The following is a 16,218-nucleotide window of genomic DNA, read 5'->3' on the forward strand; positions in this document are numbered from 1 at the left end:
TCTGGCCACATGGCCAGCCTGCTCTAGACCAATTCCGCGACCACATCAATTCCATACACCCAGCCATCAGATTTACCATGGAGGTCGAGAAATATGGCAAACTACCCTTTTTGGATGTCTTAATTAAAAGGAGACATGATGGTTCAATGAGCCACTCTGTCTACAGGAAAGCTACCCATACAGATGCTTACTTGAAACCGGATTCCCACCACCATCCATCCCAGAAGAACTCCCTCATCAAGACTCTATACCATAGAGCCCAATGCATTTCCGACCAGGAACACATTGCCAGTGAACTCAAGCACGTACACCAGGCTCTCAGGGCTAATGGTTACTCCGACTACACAATCCGCAAAGCCATCACTCCAGTCATGAAGAAGGATCCTCTTGTGGAGCCACTCAAAACCATCACCTTACCCTACATTGCAGGGGTCACTAAAAAGATCTCCAAAATCCTGAATAAACACAAGATCCAGGTCCGATTCAACACAGTACATAAAATCCGTGATCTAGTTCCATCTGTAAAAGATGCTGTTCCAGACATACAGTACCCGGGCGTTTACAAACTAAAGTGCCTCTGTGGTAGTAGCTACATTGGAGAAACCAAACGACATATCTCGGACCGCATCCGCGAACATAAAGCAGACTTGAAACACGGTAGGATGAACTCCTCTGCCGTGGCAGATCACTGTTATAATTAAGTGGGCTCACATGACATTGACTTCTCCAAGACGGAGGTTCTTTGCAAACCAACCGGCTACCATGAGAGATTCGTTCATGAGGCCATTCACATATACAAGCACAGAGACAATTTCAATCGAGAAGATGGATTCTGGCTTAGTAACCATTGGAAATATGTTTTAAACCATTTCCGTTCTTGATTAATTGTATTTTACGATGACCTTCAGTCCGCAGCTCTTTCGCTGACATTGACTCTTAATAACTCTCACACCACGGTTAATGGTATGGTTTACAACATGGAGTATAACAGCGCCTCGCAGCTGTCTCTCTCCCCCTCCTCTGTTCCGACCATGGATGAACTCGTCCGTCTGAACGGGACCCGTAGCTATCCGTGTTGCTAAAGTTGAGGGTAAGAATCCACCCATTTTTCGCCATATAGCATTGTGATATATAACGACTTATTGTTGGTAGCTTAGCTGATTGGAGAATATAGAGTTTATTGATAACATTGAGGTAATTTATATTTTAGTATTTTTTATTGGTTCACTATATAGTATTCATTATATATTGTATTGTATACCCAGTTACTGTGAATAGCTCAGATGTGTAGGCCTTAACTTCAACAAGGCCATTTCTGTGACCAGTCACAAGTTAATCACTCAGTTATTTCAATGCTAAATTCGCCTAGTTATTTCAATGCTAAATTCTCCTGTTTGATTTGTACTAGGTGCCTCGGTGAATGTATATGCTCTGACTTTAACATAGCTATTTCTGTGACCAGTTACAAGCTAATCACTCAGCTATTTCAATGCTAAATTCTATGCTAATTCCTTTGTCAAGGGGTGCCTCTGCGGATGTGTATACTTTAACTTAGCTATTTCAATGCTAAATTCTATGCTAATTCCTTTGTCAAGGGGTGCCTTTGCGGATGTGTATGCTTTAACTTTAACATAGCCATTTCTGTGACCAGTCACAAGCTAATCACTCAGCCATTTCAATGCTAAATTATATGCTAATTCCTTTGTCAAGGCGCTTTGTTTCTTCTCACACAGCTTAAAGGTCGTGATCTGAGCGTATCTTTTTCACTCCAGCGCTGTCCTCCAGACAGTCTCGTCCCTTCACCTGATGAAGGCCGCTTGTGTTGTGGCCGAAACGTCGTGAGAATATTATTGTGTCATTTTATTTGATCAATTTATTATTTTATTCTCATTCTACGTGACTTTACCGAAAGAACCAAAGAAGATGAATCCTTGCAGTCACAAAAGCTTTAAATCGAAATATATTGACACTTTAAATTAACAAAACGAACACACACAACAAGTTTTTTTTGTTAATTGCTTTTATATTGTTCAGCTTTTCTTCGTGTCAACTACTTCCACAAATATCTTGCAATCAGGCATATCAACAAATTTTCATTTCTATAAATTCCTCTACACCATTTTGCTAAAATAGTATTGTTAATCTTTAGCTCACTACATGAACTGCAAGTACATATGGTATTGTTGCTACATAAAATCAATTTGCAAAGTAGAAGTCGAAGCAAAAAAACCGGTAACTTTTTTGTTCGAGAAAATTACAGAAAACTTTCCCCTTGTTTTTTTCTGTTTCTCACTCTATTATTTATACTCAGAGTATCTGTGTGGTTGTTGCTGCTGGTGTATGGTATCGAGGTTGGTTTGAGGTTATATGACTTGTTTCAGGCAAAGACACTGTGCAGGACACATTAGCTGTATCACCTTTCCATAGGCATCATTCTTACATCCATAACGTCCGGCCATTGCTTCACAATTGCTGAATCTGTCTTTGTAGAGGCATGGATTTGCTGTGAATTAAAAAGAAACGAAAAAGAAAGTAAAAATGGCAGACGTTTTATTTTACCACTGAATCTTGTACGTGCCCAAACAAAATACAGCATGCATGTAATCACTGTAATTGTACAATTTAACAGCATAGCAAAAGCTGTCACTGCCCCTTTAATCAGTGCAATGGAAGACGCAATAAAGTTTAATTGCTCACCTGTTCTCTTTTGCCCATTCTCCCCTCGCCCCCCCCACTCGTTCCCGTCCCTCCCCTACCCTGTTGTGACCCCTATGTTCCCCCTATCGTGGTCACTTATTCCTCAATCCTTGCACGCCCCTGCCATCTAAATAGTTATATTCTGTCAGCGTTTATTAAGCTATGTCAAGCGCCTTGACTGAGGCGCTCTATAAGTATATTATATAAGAGTAGATATCAACTAAACGCAGCTAAGACTTGCTGAATTCATGGTCCACGTTTCTGTCGACCATTGCTGAGCACAGCAGGAACACAAATTTCTAGATTGCCTCGCAATACCCCAGTGTCGCTCTGGGCTCAAAAGGCAAACAATTAGGCCTTACGGTATGCCTTATAAAAAATATACTTACTGGCAGCATGTAAAAATGAGGCTCATACAGCTTTATAACAGATGTCAGTAGGCAGTGAAGGTGTGAAGGTAGTAAAGGACTTTCTTATATAGATAATGTGTATAATACGTTGAAGCATGGGATGGAGGTTGATAGCAGCAGAGGTCTTGATGGACTATATTAAATAGTTCTGAGAATAGAGGTCAATGTTCATGAAAAATTTACAGATTTTAACACGTAAGATATTAAATAAGATTAGGTTTTATATAGAGAGGGTGCATGTAGTTTTATAGCAAGACAGTGCTACCACATTTGATAGAACATAAGAAGAAAACATTGTGGATTTAATCAGGAAGATGAACTTGTGATTGGTGGAACACGTGTAGAATGAACAGTGGATATTTCTTGAGATGAGCACTGGAGTGAGAACTTGGAGGATGTTACACCAGGTTGTCAACTTTGATATAATTTTGCAATACAGCTAAAATAAATGGTTACATGTGGTGTTATCTACAGGATTGTTTCTTGACCTTGATTTATCATGCTGCATGAAAAGGTGTTGGGGTAACTTACTGCACAAGTTGTTTACACAACTGTCAGGACAAGCTTCACATGGCTTCCCTAAGTCATATGGATAGTTCAACCTGGAGTTATCGTTTCCACTGTAGAAAAGAACAGAAACATGCAAGGGCTTGTTCATGAAACAATACGTATTTTGTCGGCAGGGCATTGCATAAATTGGCTGGAGTGCTATCCACGCCTGTATAAGGGGGGGAAACACAGTATTTATTCCATACAATGCGAACCATAATTGGGAGCTGGGCGAGGGGATTTTGTCCCATCGTGGCCACGGCTGGAATCAGCCAATGAAGCTCTGATTCCAATTACATACGCTCAACAGTGACAAAATAAGGATACATGCTAGTGCTCATGTAATGCACTGCAATTCAGATAATCATCTGAAGAACACCAACTACATTTTGATTTAAAGTTTTCGTGACTGCAGTAATTCATATTCTTATTTCTTTAGGTAAAGTCACGTTGAAGGGAAACAATAAAATAATAAAATATATGACACTTTTGTCATCTGGCCACATGGCCGGCCTGCTCTGAACCAATTCCTCAACCACATCAATTCCATACACCCAGCCTTCAGATTTACCATGGAAGTCGAAAAAGATGGCAAGCTACCGTTTTTGGATGTCCTAATAAAAAAGAGACCTGATGGTTCAATGAGCCACTCTGTCTACAGGAAAGCTACCCATACGGATGCTTATCTGAAACCGGATTCCCACCACCATCCATCACAGAAGAATTATCTCATCAAGACTCTGTACCATAGAGCCCAATGCATATCCGACCAGGAACACATAGGCAGTGAACTCAAGCACGTACACCAAGCTCTTAAGGCTAATGGTTACTCCGACTATACAATCCGCAAAGCTATCACTCAAACCATGAAGAATTACCCTCTTGAGGAGCCTTTCAAAACCATCACTTTACCCTACATTGCGGGGATCACAAAAAGATCTCCAAAATCTTGAATAAACACAAGATCCAGGTCCGTTTCAACACATTACATAAAATCCGTGATCTGGTTCCGTCTGTAAAAGATGTGATTCCGGACATACAGTACCCTGGTGTCTACAAACTAAGTTGCCTCTGTGGTAGTAGTTACATTGGAGAAACCAAACGCCATGTCTCGGACCGCATTCGTGAACACAAAGCAGACCTTAAACACGGTAGGACCAACACCTCGGCCGTGGCAGATCATTGTTATAATTCAGTAGGCTCACATGACATTGACTTTTCCAAGACAGAGTTTCTTTGTAAGCCATCTGGCTACCATGAGAGATTCGTTCATGAGGCTATCCACATATACAAGCACAGAGACAATTTCAACCGAGAAGATGGATTCTGGCTTAGAAATCAATGGAAGGATTTGATAAACCATTTCAGGTCTTAATTGATTGTTCACGCTTACGGTGGCTTTCAGACAGCATACATTAATTTTTCGTCTCCCCCTCCTCTTTTTCAGAACACAGATGGACTCGTCCTTCTAAATAAACTGCCAAATCCCTGCGCGTGGCGCTGACGTTTTTTTTATAAATAAGTAAATGCGCCGTAAAAAAAAATCATTAATTAATGCGAATCGACACTTCTTTCAAATGTTTCTTGCCGTTGGTTTTTTCACACCTGATGACGACCGTTTGTGTTATGGTCGAAACGTCGTGAGAATTTTTTTATTGTTTTATATATATTTTATTATTTTATTGTTTCCCTTCAACACCAACTACGTTTGCGCACCATTACCTTTCTCTCCTAGACATATAATTAAGTGGTAACTGTTGTTGTACATTACCAGCATTACTCTATAACATTTGACATTCTAAATAAACATAATCCACGACTTGAGCATACTTACGCTGGGCAATATTGGCAGACATAGAGGTACTTGAGATCCCCAGGGATATTTGGGCAGTAGTTGATCGCACACCCAACCTGATGAGACTTATACCACACCAGCTGCAGGAGACAGTGAACACAGTGGATAGATATAAGAAAAGGTGTTACCCTTTCTGGCAATAAAACGGGTTTTAAAATGTTAAAACACCAGACTGAACCCTTTGCAAGGAATCATGTCTGCATTAACCACATATACTTGTGGTGAACATGCAAAACAAATGCTCTGATAGTACATGCATTGTCTTTTAAACTGATTGGTCCACATCAGAGACGGCGACACCATGGAGGTCCCATGGGAGGTCCCATGATGTAGCTGCTCACCCTGAGCTCTCAATGTCCTGATAGTGGCATTGTCTTTGTGCTGTTCGCCTTTCGGCGTCCTCTGGTCTAACACTACTTGAGACTTGGCTCTAAAGAAAGCTGTCTCTGGTGTGTACCAATCGGTTTCAAAGACAATGTATATACTATCAGAGCATGGTTTTTTTGCATGTTCACCACGGCATATTTGGTTAATGCAGACATGATTCCTTGCAAAAGGTTTCAGTTTGGTGTTTTAACATCTATTTTATTGCCAGAAAGGGCAAAACCTCTTCTTATATTTTGATACTGGCAAGGGAGTCCCATGATACAGTGGACAGACATTGTACTTTTGCATACGAATGTATCTTAAACACATCTACAAGAGTTCATGGAGGTTGCATATCACTCCATTAAGTGAAACTTGAAATATTATACTCTTTGGTTCTATTCGGTAAAGTCACGTAGGTAAAAAATTAAAACAACAAAAATCACGACGTTTCGGCCACAACACAAGCGGCCTTCATCAGGTGAAGGGACCAACCTGTCCAGCGGACAGGTTGGTCAAGTACCTCTATGTCTCCTTCACTCCAACGCTGTCCGCTGGACAGGTTGGTCCCTTCACCTGATGAAGGCCGCTTGTGTTGTGGCCAAAACGTCGTGATTTTTGTTGTTTTAACTTTTTTACCTATGTGACTTTACCGAATAGAACCAAAGAGTATGGATCCTTGCAGTCACAAAAGCTTCAAATCTAGACTTGAAATACTATTGTAGACATTGTATTGGCAGTCGTGAAAAGCACATTCTGAAAATGTCTTACTTCCACTACCATTTAAACACACTGACAAATACGGTCAGTCCTTGAAAGAAGAGCAATTGTAGGAAATTGTAGGTAAATGTTAGGTTATTACCTATGCTACCTAACTGCACATAACTCAGCACCTGGCTTGAAAACCGACATTAGTCCGTCAGTAGGCGGTGATGATTGCTACGTGGAATCCAAAATTAGTAATTTGCGGGTAACTTTTGAAGTTGAAAAATTGTCACCATTATGCCACACAATGGCCTACTCATGCCTAATGACGTCACGGGATCTTTAATGTCCACCGTGGAGCGGACGGGATGTATTTTGCAGTGAATGCACCCACAATATTAACCAGGGCAGCCACCGGGGGTTCAACCGTGAAGCTGTGCAACAAGCGGTCAACGCACTGGGCCATGTAACCCGCCCAGAGGGTGATCTTTACAAACCTGAGTGAAGTGTCCCACGGCCCCTGGCTGCTTGGCACCTTTCCCGTACTCAAACCCTGGAGAAATGACTTCGCTGTACCAGCTAAACACCACAGAGTCCCATGGGCGAGGATTCCCCGACAGGAAAATGTTCTCACCGCAGTTCCACTCTGCAGAGTAAATTTAACTTAAAATCAGCACACAGATCATGGCTCCCACCAAGCACATGTTGATATGAATATATGTGTTACCAAAGTAATGTAAATATACCATAACGAGGTGTCTTATTTGTCTTTAGTGATGTAAAATAATTTTTAAAGATATTAATTCGGGACTTTCTCCCGGATGATTGAGACCAACCAATCTCAGCCGTTTCAGGAGGTTTTGCTGTGGTGATAGCATTATTTTTGCACTCACATCCCTCAAAGATCGATTAAATTAGACGTTTTATTTCCACAGTGGTTGTTCTAAGACAATGATAATATATTTTTTTGTGATCGCACGCCATTACAAGGACGATGAAGAGACTCGTTCCCACCATAGTGATGTTGGATTTTCCACACCGATCTCTGAGCTAACAAAAAAACTTTAACGACAGTTGGTCACTTCGCTCTTTCCAGAACACACTTTCACGTGCACACACATGCACAGGTGTGTGTTGTGTCATAAGAGTCTGATTGGTCAGCTCTGACCTGTGAGTCGTTCTTGTACCAGGATGTCAGAACATTAATTTCAGCAAAAAAATACACTTAGATAACTAATGGTATGCAAAGAGTTATAATCTATTCAGGGAGTATTTCATTAATTAATGGCAAGTTAGTAGAATTGTAGTGGAGTAGGAAGGTGCGTAGCACAAACAGCGTGATTACATGATCACACAGACAGTACGGGTTATCTTGGGTCAGTCTGTAGTGAAGGCGAATACAGTGCAGGTTATGTTGGGGCAATTAAGCTGGGGTAGCCGTGGACGGCTGAGATTGGTTGGTGCTGTTGCCGGGGCTGGAGAGGCGTCTGGAAGTCTGGCGAGAAACTGGCGCGACGGTCACGCGGAGCGCCGTTGGGACGCGGGTTAATTAATTGGGGGTGTAATGAGAGCGGGTATAAGAGCGGGAGTCGGAGTCAACAGAGGGGGGTTGAGTTGAAGGGAGTTGAGCTTGGAGATGGGTTGAAGTTGGAGAGCTTGGGAGAGTTGGAGTGAAGAATTGAAGGGTGGAGTTGCTGAGTGCAAAGTCGCTGCGTGCGAAGTCGCTGTGTGCGAAGACGCTGTGTGCGGAGTTGCTGAGACGGAGTTAGAGACGAAGCAGTTAGCAGTGGAGTGAGCATAGTGACGGTGATAGCGGTGAAAAGAGACGAAGCAATTAGCAGTGGAGTGAGCATAGTGACAGTGATAGCGGTGAACAGAGACGAAGCAGTTAGCAGTGGAGAGAGCATAGCGACGGTGATAGCAGAGAGCGGAGAAAATAAGTTAACAAGGAGTAAGCAAAGTAATCGTGGGGAGTGGAGAGACAAAGGTGGCGCGCGAGTCGAGCGAAGCACGGTGAGCGAGCCGTGGCGACCAGGATACTGTGGAATGTGGACGACATGCTGAGAGTTGTAAATAAAGCGGTGTTCGAAGAAAGACAGAAGTTGTCTGAGTGAAATCGAACACTACAGAATGATAAAACTGCAAACTTACTAATATTATCATTCAACCAGATGCGGTCAGCATCTGTGCTGTGTTGAAATAAGCACTTCTCAGCCCACTTGTGGCTGTTTACAGCCACGTCTGTGTTGTATTCCTGCGAAGAGAACACAGTCACATCCATTAGGACTCATCAGTAGTTTTAGTTTGTAAAAAAAAACCTGTGACTTACGTGTAATTAATGACCACATCACGCATCAGTATATTGAGAATTAAGAGAGCTATCAGGGGATAGCACACCAAAGGGGTCTTGAATCCATCTGTGTTGGCATTTGTGTGCTATCCCCTACAAGCAAAGGTTTTATCTGGGCTCTTTTTTACATTCCTCATATGTTCGCAACATGCCATGTTACAGTGTAAAGGTAGCTGCGTCAATTTTGAAAGGACGCTGAGCATTTCGCAAAGGATCTTTTTTAAAAAAGTGTTCGTTCATGCGCTGTAATATAAAAAAGTCACTCGCGTGTTTTACCATTTTTAGCATGTTATCAGCCCTCGGGGTGACAGAACGACGCAGCATGTTGTGTACTTCCTCAATTATTTTTTGATTTTCTACGAGGCTTGTGTCCAGTTTTTTCCAGGCAATGTTATCGGCCATCACTCGTGTGGTGCACACCAGGGTTGACAGGGCCACTGCCACCAAAATCGCCTTGGTTCTGTGCAAGAGCAAACGCACACATGCACACGGGCACAATCTACCACAGAAGGCTCAAATACATTGAACATTTCATACAGCTTGTTTCTACAGCACAATTTCTGGCAGCTCACTACAATGGCTTACATACTCTTTGGTTCTATTCGGTAAAGTCACGTAGGTAAAAAAATTCACGACGTTTCGGCCACAACACAAGTGGCCTTCATCAGATGAAGGGACCGACTGTCCAGAAGACAGCGTTGGAGTGAAATCAGCCAAGCCCAGGTCGCGTCCTTTAAGCTGTGTGGGAGGAAACAAAGGCGCCTTGACAAAGGAATTAGCATAAAAATGAGCATGATGTACGTAGGAGGTACATGATGGACCATGATGGACCAGGCGTGGGGGGGGACCATGATGGACCAGGCGTGGGGGGAGGAGAGTTTACATAATGTTGGTGTGAAGGGAAATAAGCAGCTGTGAAAGTTTGGGATATCACTACTTGAAAAAATATACTGTACCATTGAAAATTAGTTTAATGTTTGGTTTGATTTAGAACATCTTTCCAATGATTGCTCAATTTGAAACCATCCTCTCGTTTGAAATTGTGTCTGTGTTTGTAAATCTGAATTGCCTCGTGGACAAATCTCTGATAATAACCCGTGGGTTTGCAGATAACCTACGTGACTTTACCGAATAGAACCAAAGAGTATGGATCCTTGCAGTCACGAAAGCTTCAAATCTAGAATGGCTTACATATTCACCCGTTTAAGAATTGTTATGTAAATAGACGGTAATGTTTTATTGTTAATAGATACAGTACGTGAGTTATGACTAGTCATGAACTGATCCGAGGGATTATGAACTTAAGAAAACAAATATTTACGTAAGAGATAAATGGATATGGACTCATCCACAATTGTGAAAAATTGTGGTCTATGGGAAAGTACTTCTATCCTCAGTGATGGGTCAAGGTGGGGGCAGTTGAGGTCAATTCTGCCGTATTCCTCGTGTAGTACAGGGGAAGTCAGTCTGGGACACAGGGCCGGCACTAGGGGGCTGCTGGGGTTACCCCTGCATTGCCAAGCGTCCCTTTGGCCACCCGAGTGTATCCCCGTTATGTTGGCCGCCCCCACACAACAGCTCTAGTGGCTCCCAAATCCGTGAGGAGCTGGAGCCAAGTCTGCTGGAAATGTGAAAAGGTCTCTAAAGCTTTGCTTTGCGGATAAATGTACCGGTGGGATGGCGGAAGGGGGAACAAACAATTTAAATGGTGTTTGCACACAAAAAGTATGTAAAGAGTAGGTAGCCACATCAACAACAGTCACATTATTTCTACGCCGAAACCCGTCCTGGTGAGGCATGTGCTCATCTCCATTGACTGTCGTCAATGGAGATGAGCCAGGGGTGGAAATTCCACTTTCCTATGATGGGAGATAGTTTTTCTTAACAGTGGTACTAATTTAATTAATCGCTGAGTGATGCTGAACTCTTGCCCATATCGAGTCAGATAATTGTTTTTTTCTGTGTTAATCTTCACAACTGTGTAGGTTCATACCGGTAGTATATTCCAGTGAGCTGCGTGAGGATAGAGCCCAAATTGGTTCATCAGGCCTGCCTCCACCTGGTACAAACAGTACCACTTATATGACTGAAGCCAATTATTAATTATCAACCATTGAGTCACGTAAATGGTAATGTGTGTATCAGGTTGGAGATGAGCTTATTATCCATTTTGGTCTCTATCTCGAAATAGCTAACCCGAATATATTATTGATATGTATTGTACTGCATTTGATTGCTGTGAGGGCTTCTGAGGTTGATGTCCTCCAGTAATGATTCCACGACATGAATTGTCACTGAAGCAGAACTCTCTCTTTGGTTCGCAATGTTACGGATCAGTGTCAGTTACAAAGGTTCAACGCTTAGGTCAATGAGCCCCTTTGCTCAAGTGATGTCATCATCATGATCAGCCGAGGTCAATCCCCTGCTGGGTGAAGGCCTCCAAAAGCCGCCACCACCTCCGACAATCCCGCAACACAACAATCCACCTCGGGCCTGCACATTTAACTGACTTAATCACTCCATCACATCAATAGACAAGAAGGGTTGCATTGTACAGGGTGGTCCAGATGTCTCGTGACCCCCAAATAACTGACCCCTAACATTTTTTTCTTTACAGATTCATTTGTTTTAAATAAACGTTACTTTAAAAAAATATTACGTTTTCGTGAATTAAATGGGGCCACAAGACATCTGGACCACCCTGTGCATTGTTCCAAACATAACACAATAACATGTATTATAAATATAAATACATTAAACCTCTGCATTTTTAAGTACTTCACAACACAATACTGTAATATATATATGAAAATAAAGGCTGAATTTCGGCTGTTTATTATTCAAAGAATGTTCAACTTTCACGAAGAATTACACGTTTTATACTGTACTTACGTGAACATTTCTGCGAAGGGATAAAGAAAACGCTTTGGTCCAGCAAGGTCTTATATAGCAGCAGCCAAGACAAACACATGATGTCACTCACAGAGATTTAAAAAAAACACGTAATAAATGTGACGCACTTTGAAATGTAGTATTAGCCAAAAAAAATATTTTTAAAAACGCAGTGTTAAGGTTATCGATACGAATATCGTCACAGCCTCTCAGACATGACCAAAGCCTCTCTAATGATACACTATCTCGCCAAGATGCAGACTAAAAAAAACTATTTTTATTTTTCCAGGAAAAGACCCACTTGAGCTATATAGCTCTTTTTCAGGAGAGACCTAGCCACACATGATAGCTCAACGAAGTGGCTTATCAAGTGGAAATGTATAGCAGCCAAATACTCTCAACGCATGTTTCTAAATGTGGAGGGGAAAACCGGCGTGTGGGTCGGGATCGAACCCACGACCTCTTGCATACCACGCGAGGCTTGAAGCTCGGTGCCAACAAGAATCCTGGTCTCAATGCGAGACTTTACATAGACGAGCTGACTGTCCAGGTGATGTCCTACGGACACAATTTCTAATCACAGGGCCCAAATGCCAAAACGTCAAGCCACCAGCAACAAACAGCACCATCAAAGTTGTGATACAGCATATAAGAGTTAAGGCATTTCTTGAATTTAGCGAGGTTATGAGAATTTAGGGATGGGGGGAAGACGATGGGAGGGAATTCCAGAGTTGAACAGTGCGAGGGAAAAAAGCAGTGAAATGTTGCGACTTTCAGTGTAGTGGTTGAACATGGTATGATGAGATGAAACAGTCAGTCTGGAAAAATTAGTCCTCAACATGGGTGGAGAAATCAATGAGTGAAGTCACAGAAACAGAAACGGCCCATAATAGAGGTTTTTTGGTTAGATTGCTTAAATATAAATGTGTCGTTAAAACCGCCACCACACGACACAGCCAATTAGTAAGGTTTGTAACGTAGACAAAACATGTCAATTTGTTACTAGTTCATCACACCGGTGTGTTGAAGAGTAAACCCACAATATTTACAATTTACTGTCCAATACACCGGTGTATTGAACTAATTGGCTGTCGGGTGGTGGCGGGTTTCACGACACATTTCTACTCACGCATTCTAACCTAAAAATCTCTATTACCTAAATAACCTCGTATTACGGGAGCCATTCTACCCACTTCAGCAGTTGTTGCTTGCTGTGGTTTTCCCACCTGATGATGGACGCTTGTGTTGCGCCCGAAACGTCGTGATTTAATTTATTTTATTTTATACCTACATGACTTTACCGAAAGAACCAAATAGTATAATTTATATTATGGATAATATTGGTTGTGAAGGTCTAACATGTTAAACAAACAGAAACCATTCAAGTAGCGATAAAAGGGTGGTAAGGAGGCAATTGACCACCAGTGAGCATGTGACTTGAGTGAATAAGTAAGTGCAGGATCAATCACCCTCACTGCTTTACATTCAATTATATCAGGGACAGGGATCTAGGAACTGGGTGCACCACTCCTGATATCACAACTTTGGCCGAATGTGTGCTTTATATATCAGCAGTAATAATTGCACAGAGTTAGAGAGGCATCGACACGGAAAAGAAAGCCAAGCTTCTTTGATGCCTCCTTAGCCAGATTAATACTACAGCCATTCCATGACAGGTCAGATGAGATTGTTGTGCCAACAGATTTATGGTTTTACGAGGGATAATAATATAATTTTTACATATGCAGGGAGGAACTGTGGTATCGCCATGTTTGTGTGATATCATTGACTGAAATTTTTTTTTGTTGAACAGAATTCAAATGTGCGCAAGAAAATGTGTGGACTGGGCCAACTTTTTAAAAACGTACACATTTCTCACATAAATGAACACGTTGTACTGATTAGCTTCACTTTCACCTCAAAGATCGGACGAAATGTAGATCCTTAATTAACAAGTTGTTTGGATTGCATATCGCATTTCCATGAGCCATAGAATTCGGATACCTACTCGAGTTGCCCCCCTGTCGCTGTGTGTCCACACTTGCGAATAATTAAAGTGAGCAGCCATTTCATTGGGCATACATTCTCGACGCCGATTTCGCTGGACTGACTGGCCTTAATTCTCCATGTTAGAATGTGGGCAAAGCAGAAATTGCATGACCAAGTCTGATAACCAACTGAAGTTCACTTTCAATGGACTTGAGTTGTCCGTACGTGGAACGTAGGTACAAGTGCACATTCTCTCTTCTAGTTTTGATAAAGAAACGAACAAAACAAATTAACACCAATGCATAACTACTGGACATACATCATCATTGTACTACAATCTAAAATAAAACTCAACAAACCTCAGAACTTCAAAAATGTCAGATCTGTGATTAATCACGGGCTTACTTGGTAGTACTGTACACACACAAACCATATTTGGATAATTTCTGTTCATATTTACTTATACTTTAGCTAACATTTATGATGTTTAACCCTGTCATGTTTGAGCGGGTTTTTAGATTTTCCAAAATACTTTGGCACTGCTATATAAAACCAAACTGTAGTGAAAAGCGGAACTTGCCTTTGATAATAACGCAAAAATAAATGGCATTGTGCTGCATGCCAACCATTTTATTTGCACGATAGAAAAAAACATTGTATTGTTGTCAAATGTAGTCAAGCTACGTGTCAAGTTTCTGAGGCAAAAACGCCCACCTATTGCAATCATATTCAACCTGCAATAGAGAGTGGACATTAACAGTAATAGATTTTTACCCTTTTATCTGGCACCAAAACTGACACCTTTATACAAGGGATCATGTTTGCAATAACCACAACACAAGCAGTCAAAATGCAAACAAAGAGACAACTCTGATAATCATATGCACTGTCCTTGAAATGGGTTATTGCAAACTTGATCCCTTGTATAAAGGTGTCAGTTTTGGTGCCACATAAAAGGGTAAAAACCTATTACTATATCTTGCTACTGGCAAAGGAGGTCTGATAGTGGATATTAATAATTCAGAACACTTATTCCGGCCCACTTTGTCATCTGACCCAGACCTAGAATCACAACCACCCTGCACCACGAGCACCACCACCACCTAGGGCATGTACATTTCTGAGCTGCCAAGACTTGGCACCAGGCAGTGGCTGACAGGGTGTGGTGGTAGTGCGGTGGCACAAGTGCTGTGGACTGCACACGCTCAGCACACGGACACAGCCGCCCCACCACGCTACTCCCGCTCGGCCCACAGCACACAACACCGCCCACCATGGTGTGTTTCTGCTGCCACGTAAAAAAACACGTTCATTATGACAGCTGGGATTTAGACGTATTATCTTAACAATTATAGGTGACGAAAGATGCGCCCATCAATTAGTTTTAGACCAACAAATGTCGTCATCTATTTACTGTTAGCGTTACTAATGCGTTAGCAAATACAGAAAGGGCTTCTCTTTAATTCCGAAGATAACGAAATTTCTCAGCTCTTTTTTTTCTAGCAGAAATTGCACGTCTCAGCATTGGCTGTCGAGATTACTTGACTACGATTGGAGAATCTTCTTGGTGAGATCTTTCTTTTGCTTTCTTTCGACCTTTTTTTCGATATTAAGTGTTGCTGCTGCTGCCACACGGCAGCTGCACCTGTTATGATGCCGCCTGCTGGGGGCGACAGGGAGCCGCTTCCAACTGCGTTCTCTGTGCTCATCAACTCTCTAAATGACGACTCCCACCCCATCATAACAAGGCGAGGTGGCTAACATATCGCCACCATGCCACCTTTCGTGCAGTGCGACTCCGTATGGTGTGTCGCGTACCGTTTTCGCCTATTCAGGGTGATGAAACGTGATTCCATCCCTCATTGAATTGACCATCTAGACACCGACTAGAATTACACAAAATGTAAAGTAATGTAGTGTTTTATCGTTTTAGAAAAGCCAAAGCATCTTAAGAAAATACCTTTGGGAAATGTATTGATCTTCAGAATCAGGACATTGCTGCATATTTGCTAATGCTTTCGCAAATGACAACATGAAAATAGAAGACATTTGGTTGCTTAAAACTAATTGATGAGAGCAATGACGCACGTGAGAGACAGGACTTCGGGTCAAAATACAAACACGGCATTGTTTGCTCTATGGACATATTTGAACATGTCAAATAATATATTAGGGTGCACATTGCTTAAGGGAGAAGCAGTGTAATAGTGCAGAATTAACAGTGATCTGATATGTATTGCCATGCTCTTCGATCGTATTGGAAAACTTAAATATAAATCTCTGCGCCAGACAGTTTCACAGACCGAGTATAATTTGATGAATGTCGAAGTCGCTTTGAGGTTACACTGGCAGCATGCATCAATGTGTGCCGTACTGTAAGTACAAGTTACGTAGGGCAGAGGCAA

The 16,218-nt window shown here is 41.9% G+C and overlaps 1 protein-coding gene across 1 annotated transcript; it reads right to left on the reverse strand.

The window, feature by feature from the left end:
- Nucleotides 1-1,884: 1,884 nt before the first annotated feature.
- LOC116946008 (cysteine-rich venom protein latisemin-like) lies at nucleotides 1,885-12,875 on the reverse strand. Its single transcript, XM_032960788.2, has 7 exons — nucleotides 11,825-12,875; nucleotides 9,209-9,392; nucleotides 8,734-8,836; nucleotides 7,080-7,228; nucleotides 5,491-5,591; nucleotides 3,639-3,727; nucleotides 1,885-2,503 (listed from the first exon to the last, which is right to left on the reverse strand). Exons 1-7 carry the CDS (start codon nucleotides 11,830-11,832, stop codon nucleotides 2,364-2,366), a joined length of 774 nt encoding a protein of 257 aa, XP_032816679.1. The 5' UTR covers nucleotides 11,833-12,875; the 3' UTR covers nucleotides 1,885-2,363.
- Between the last annotated feature and the right edge of the window lie 3,343 nt (nucleotides 12,876-16,218).

This window comes from Petromyzon marinus, chromosome 2 (genome assembly GCF_048934315.1).
Source record: "Petromyzon marinus isolate PM22_M1 ecotype Great Lakes invasive population chromosome 2, UKy_Petmar_22M1.pri1.0, whole genome shotgun sequence".
In the NCBI taxonomy this organism is placed as follows: Eukaryota; Metazoa; Chordata; class Hyperoartia; order Petromyzontiformes; family Petromyzontidae; genus Petromyzon; species Petromyzon marinus.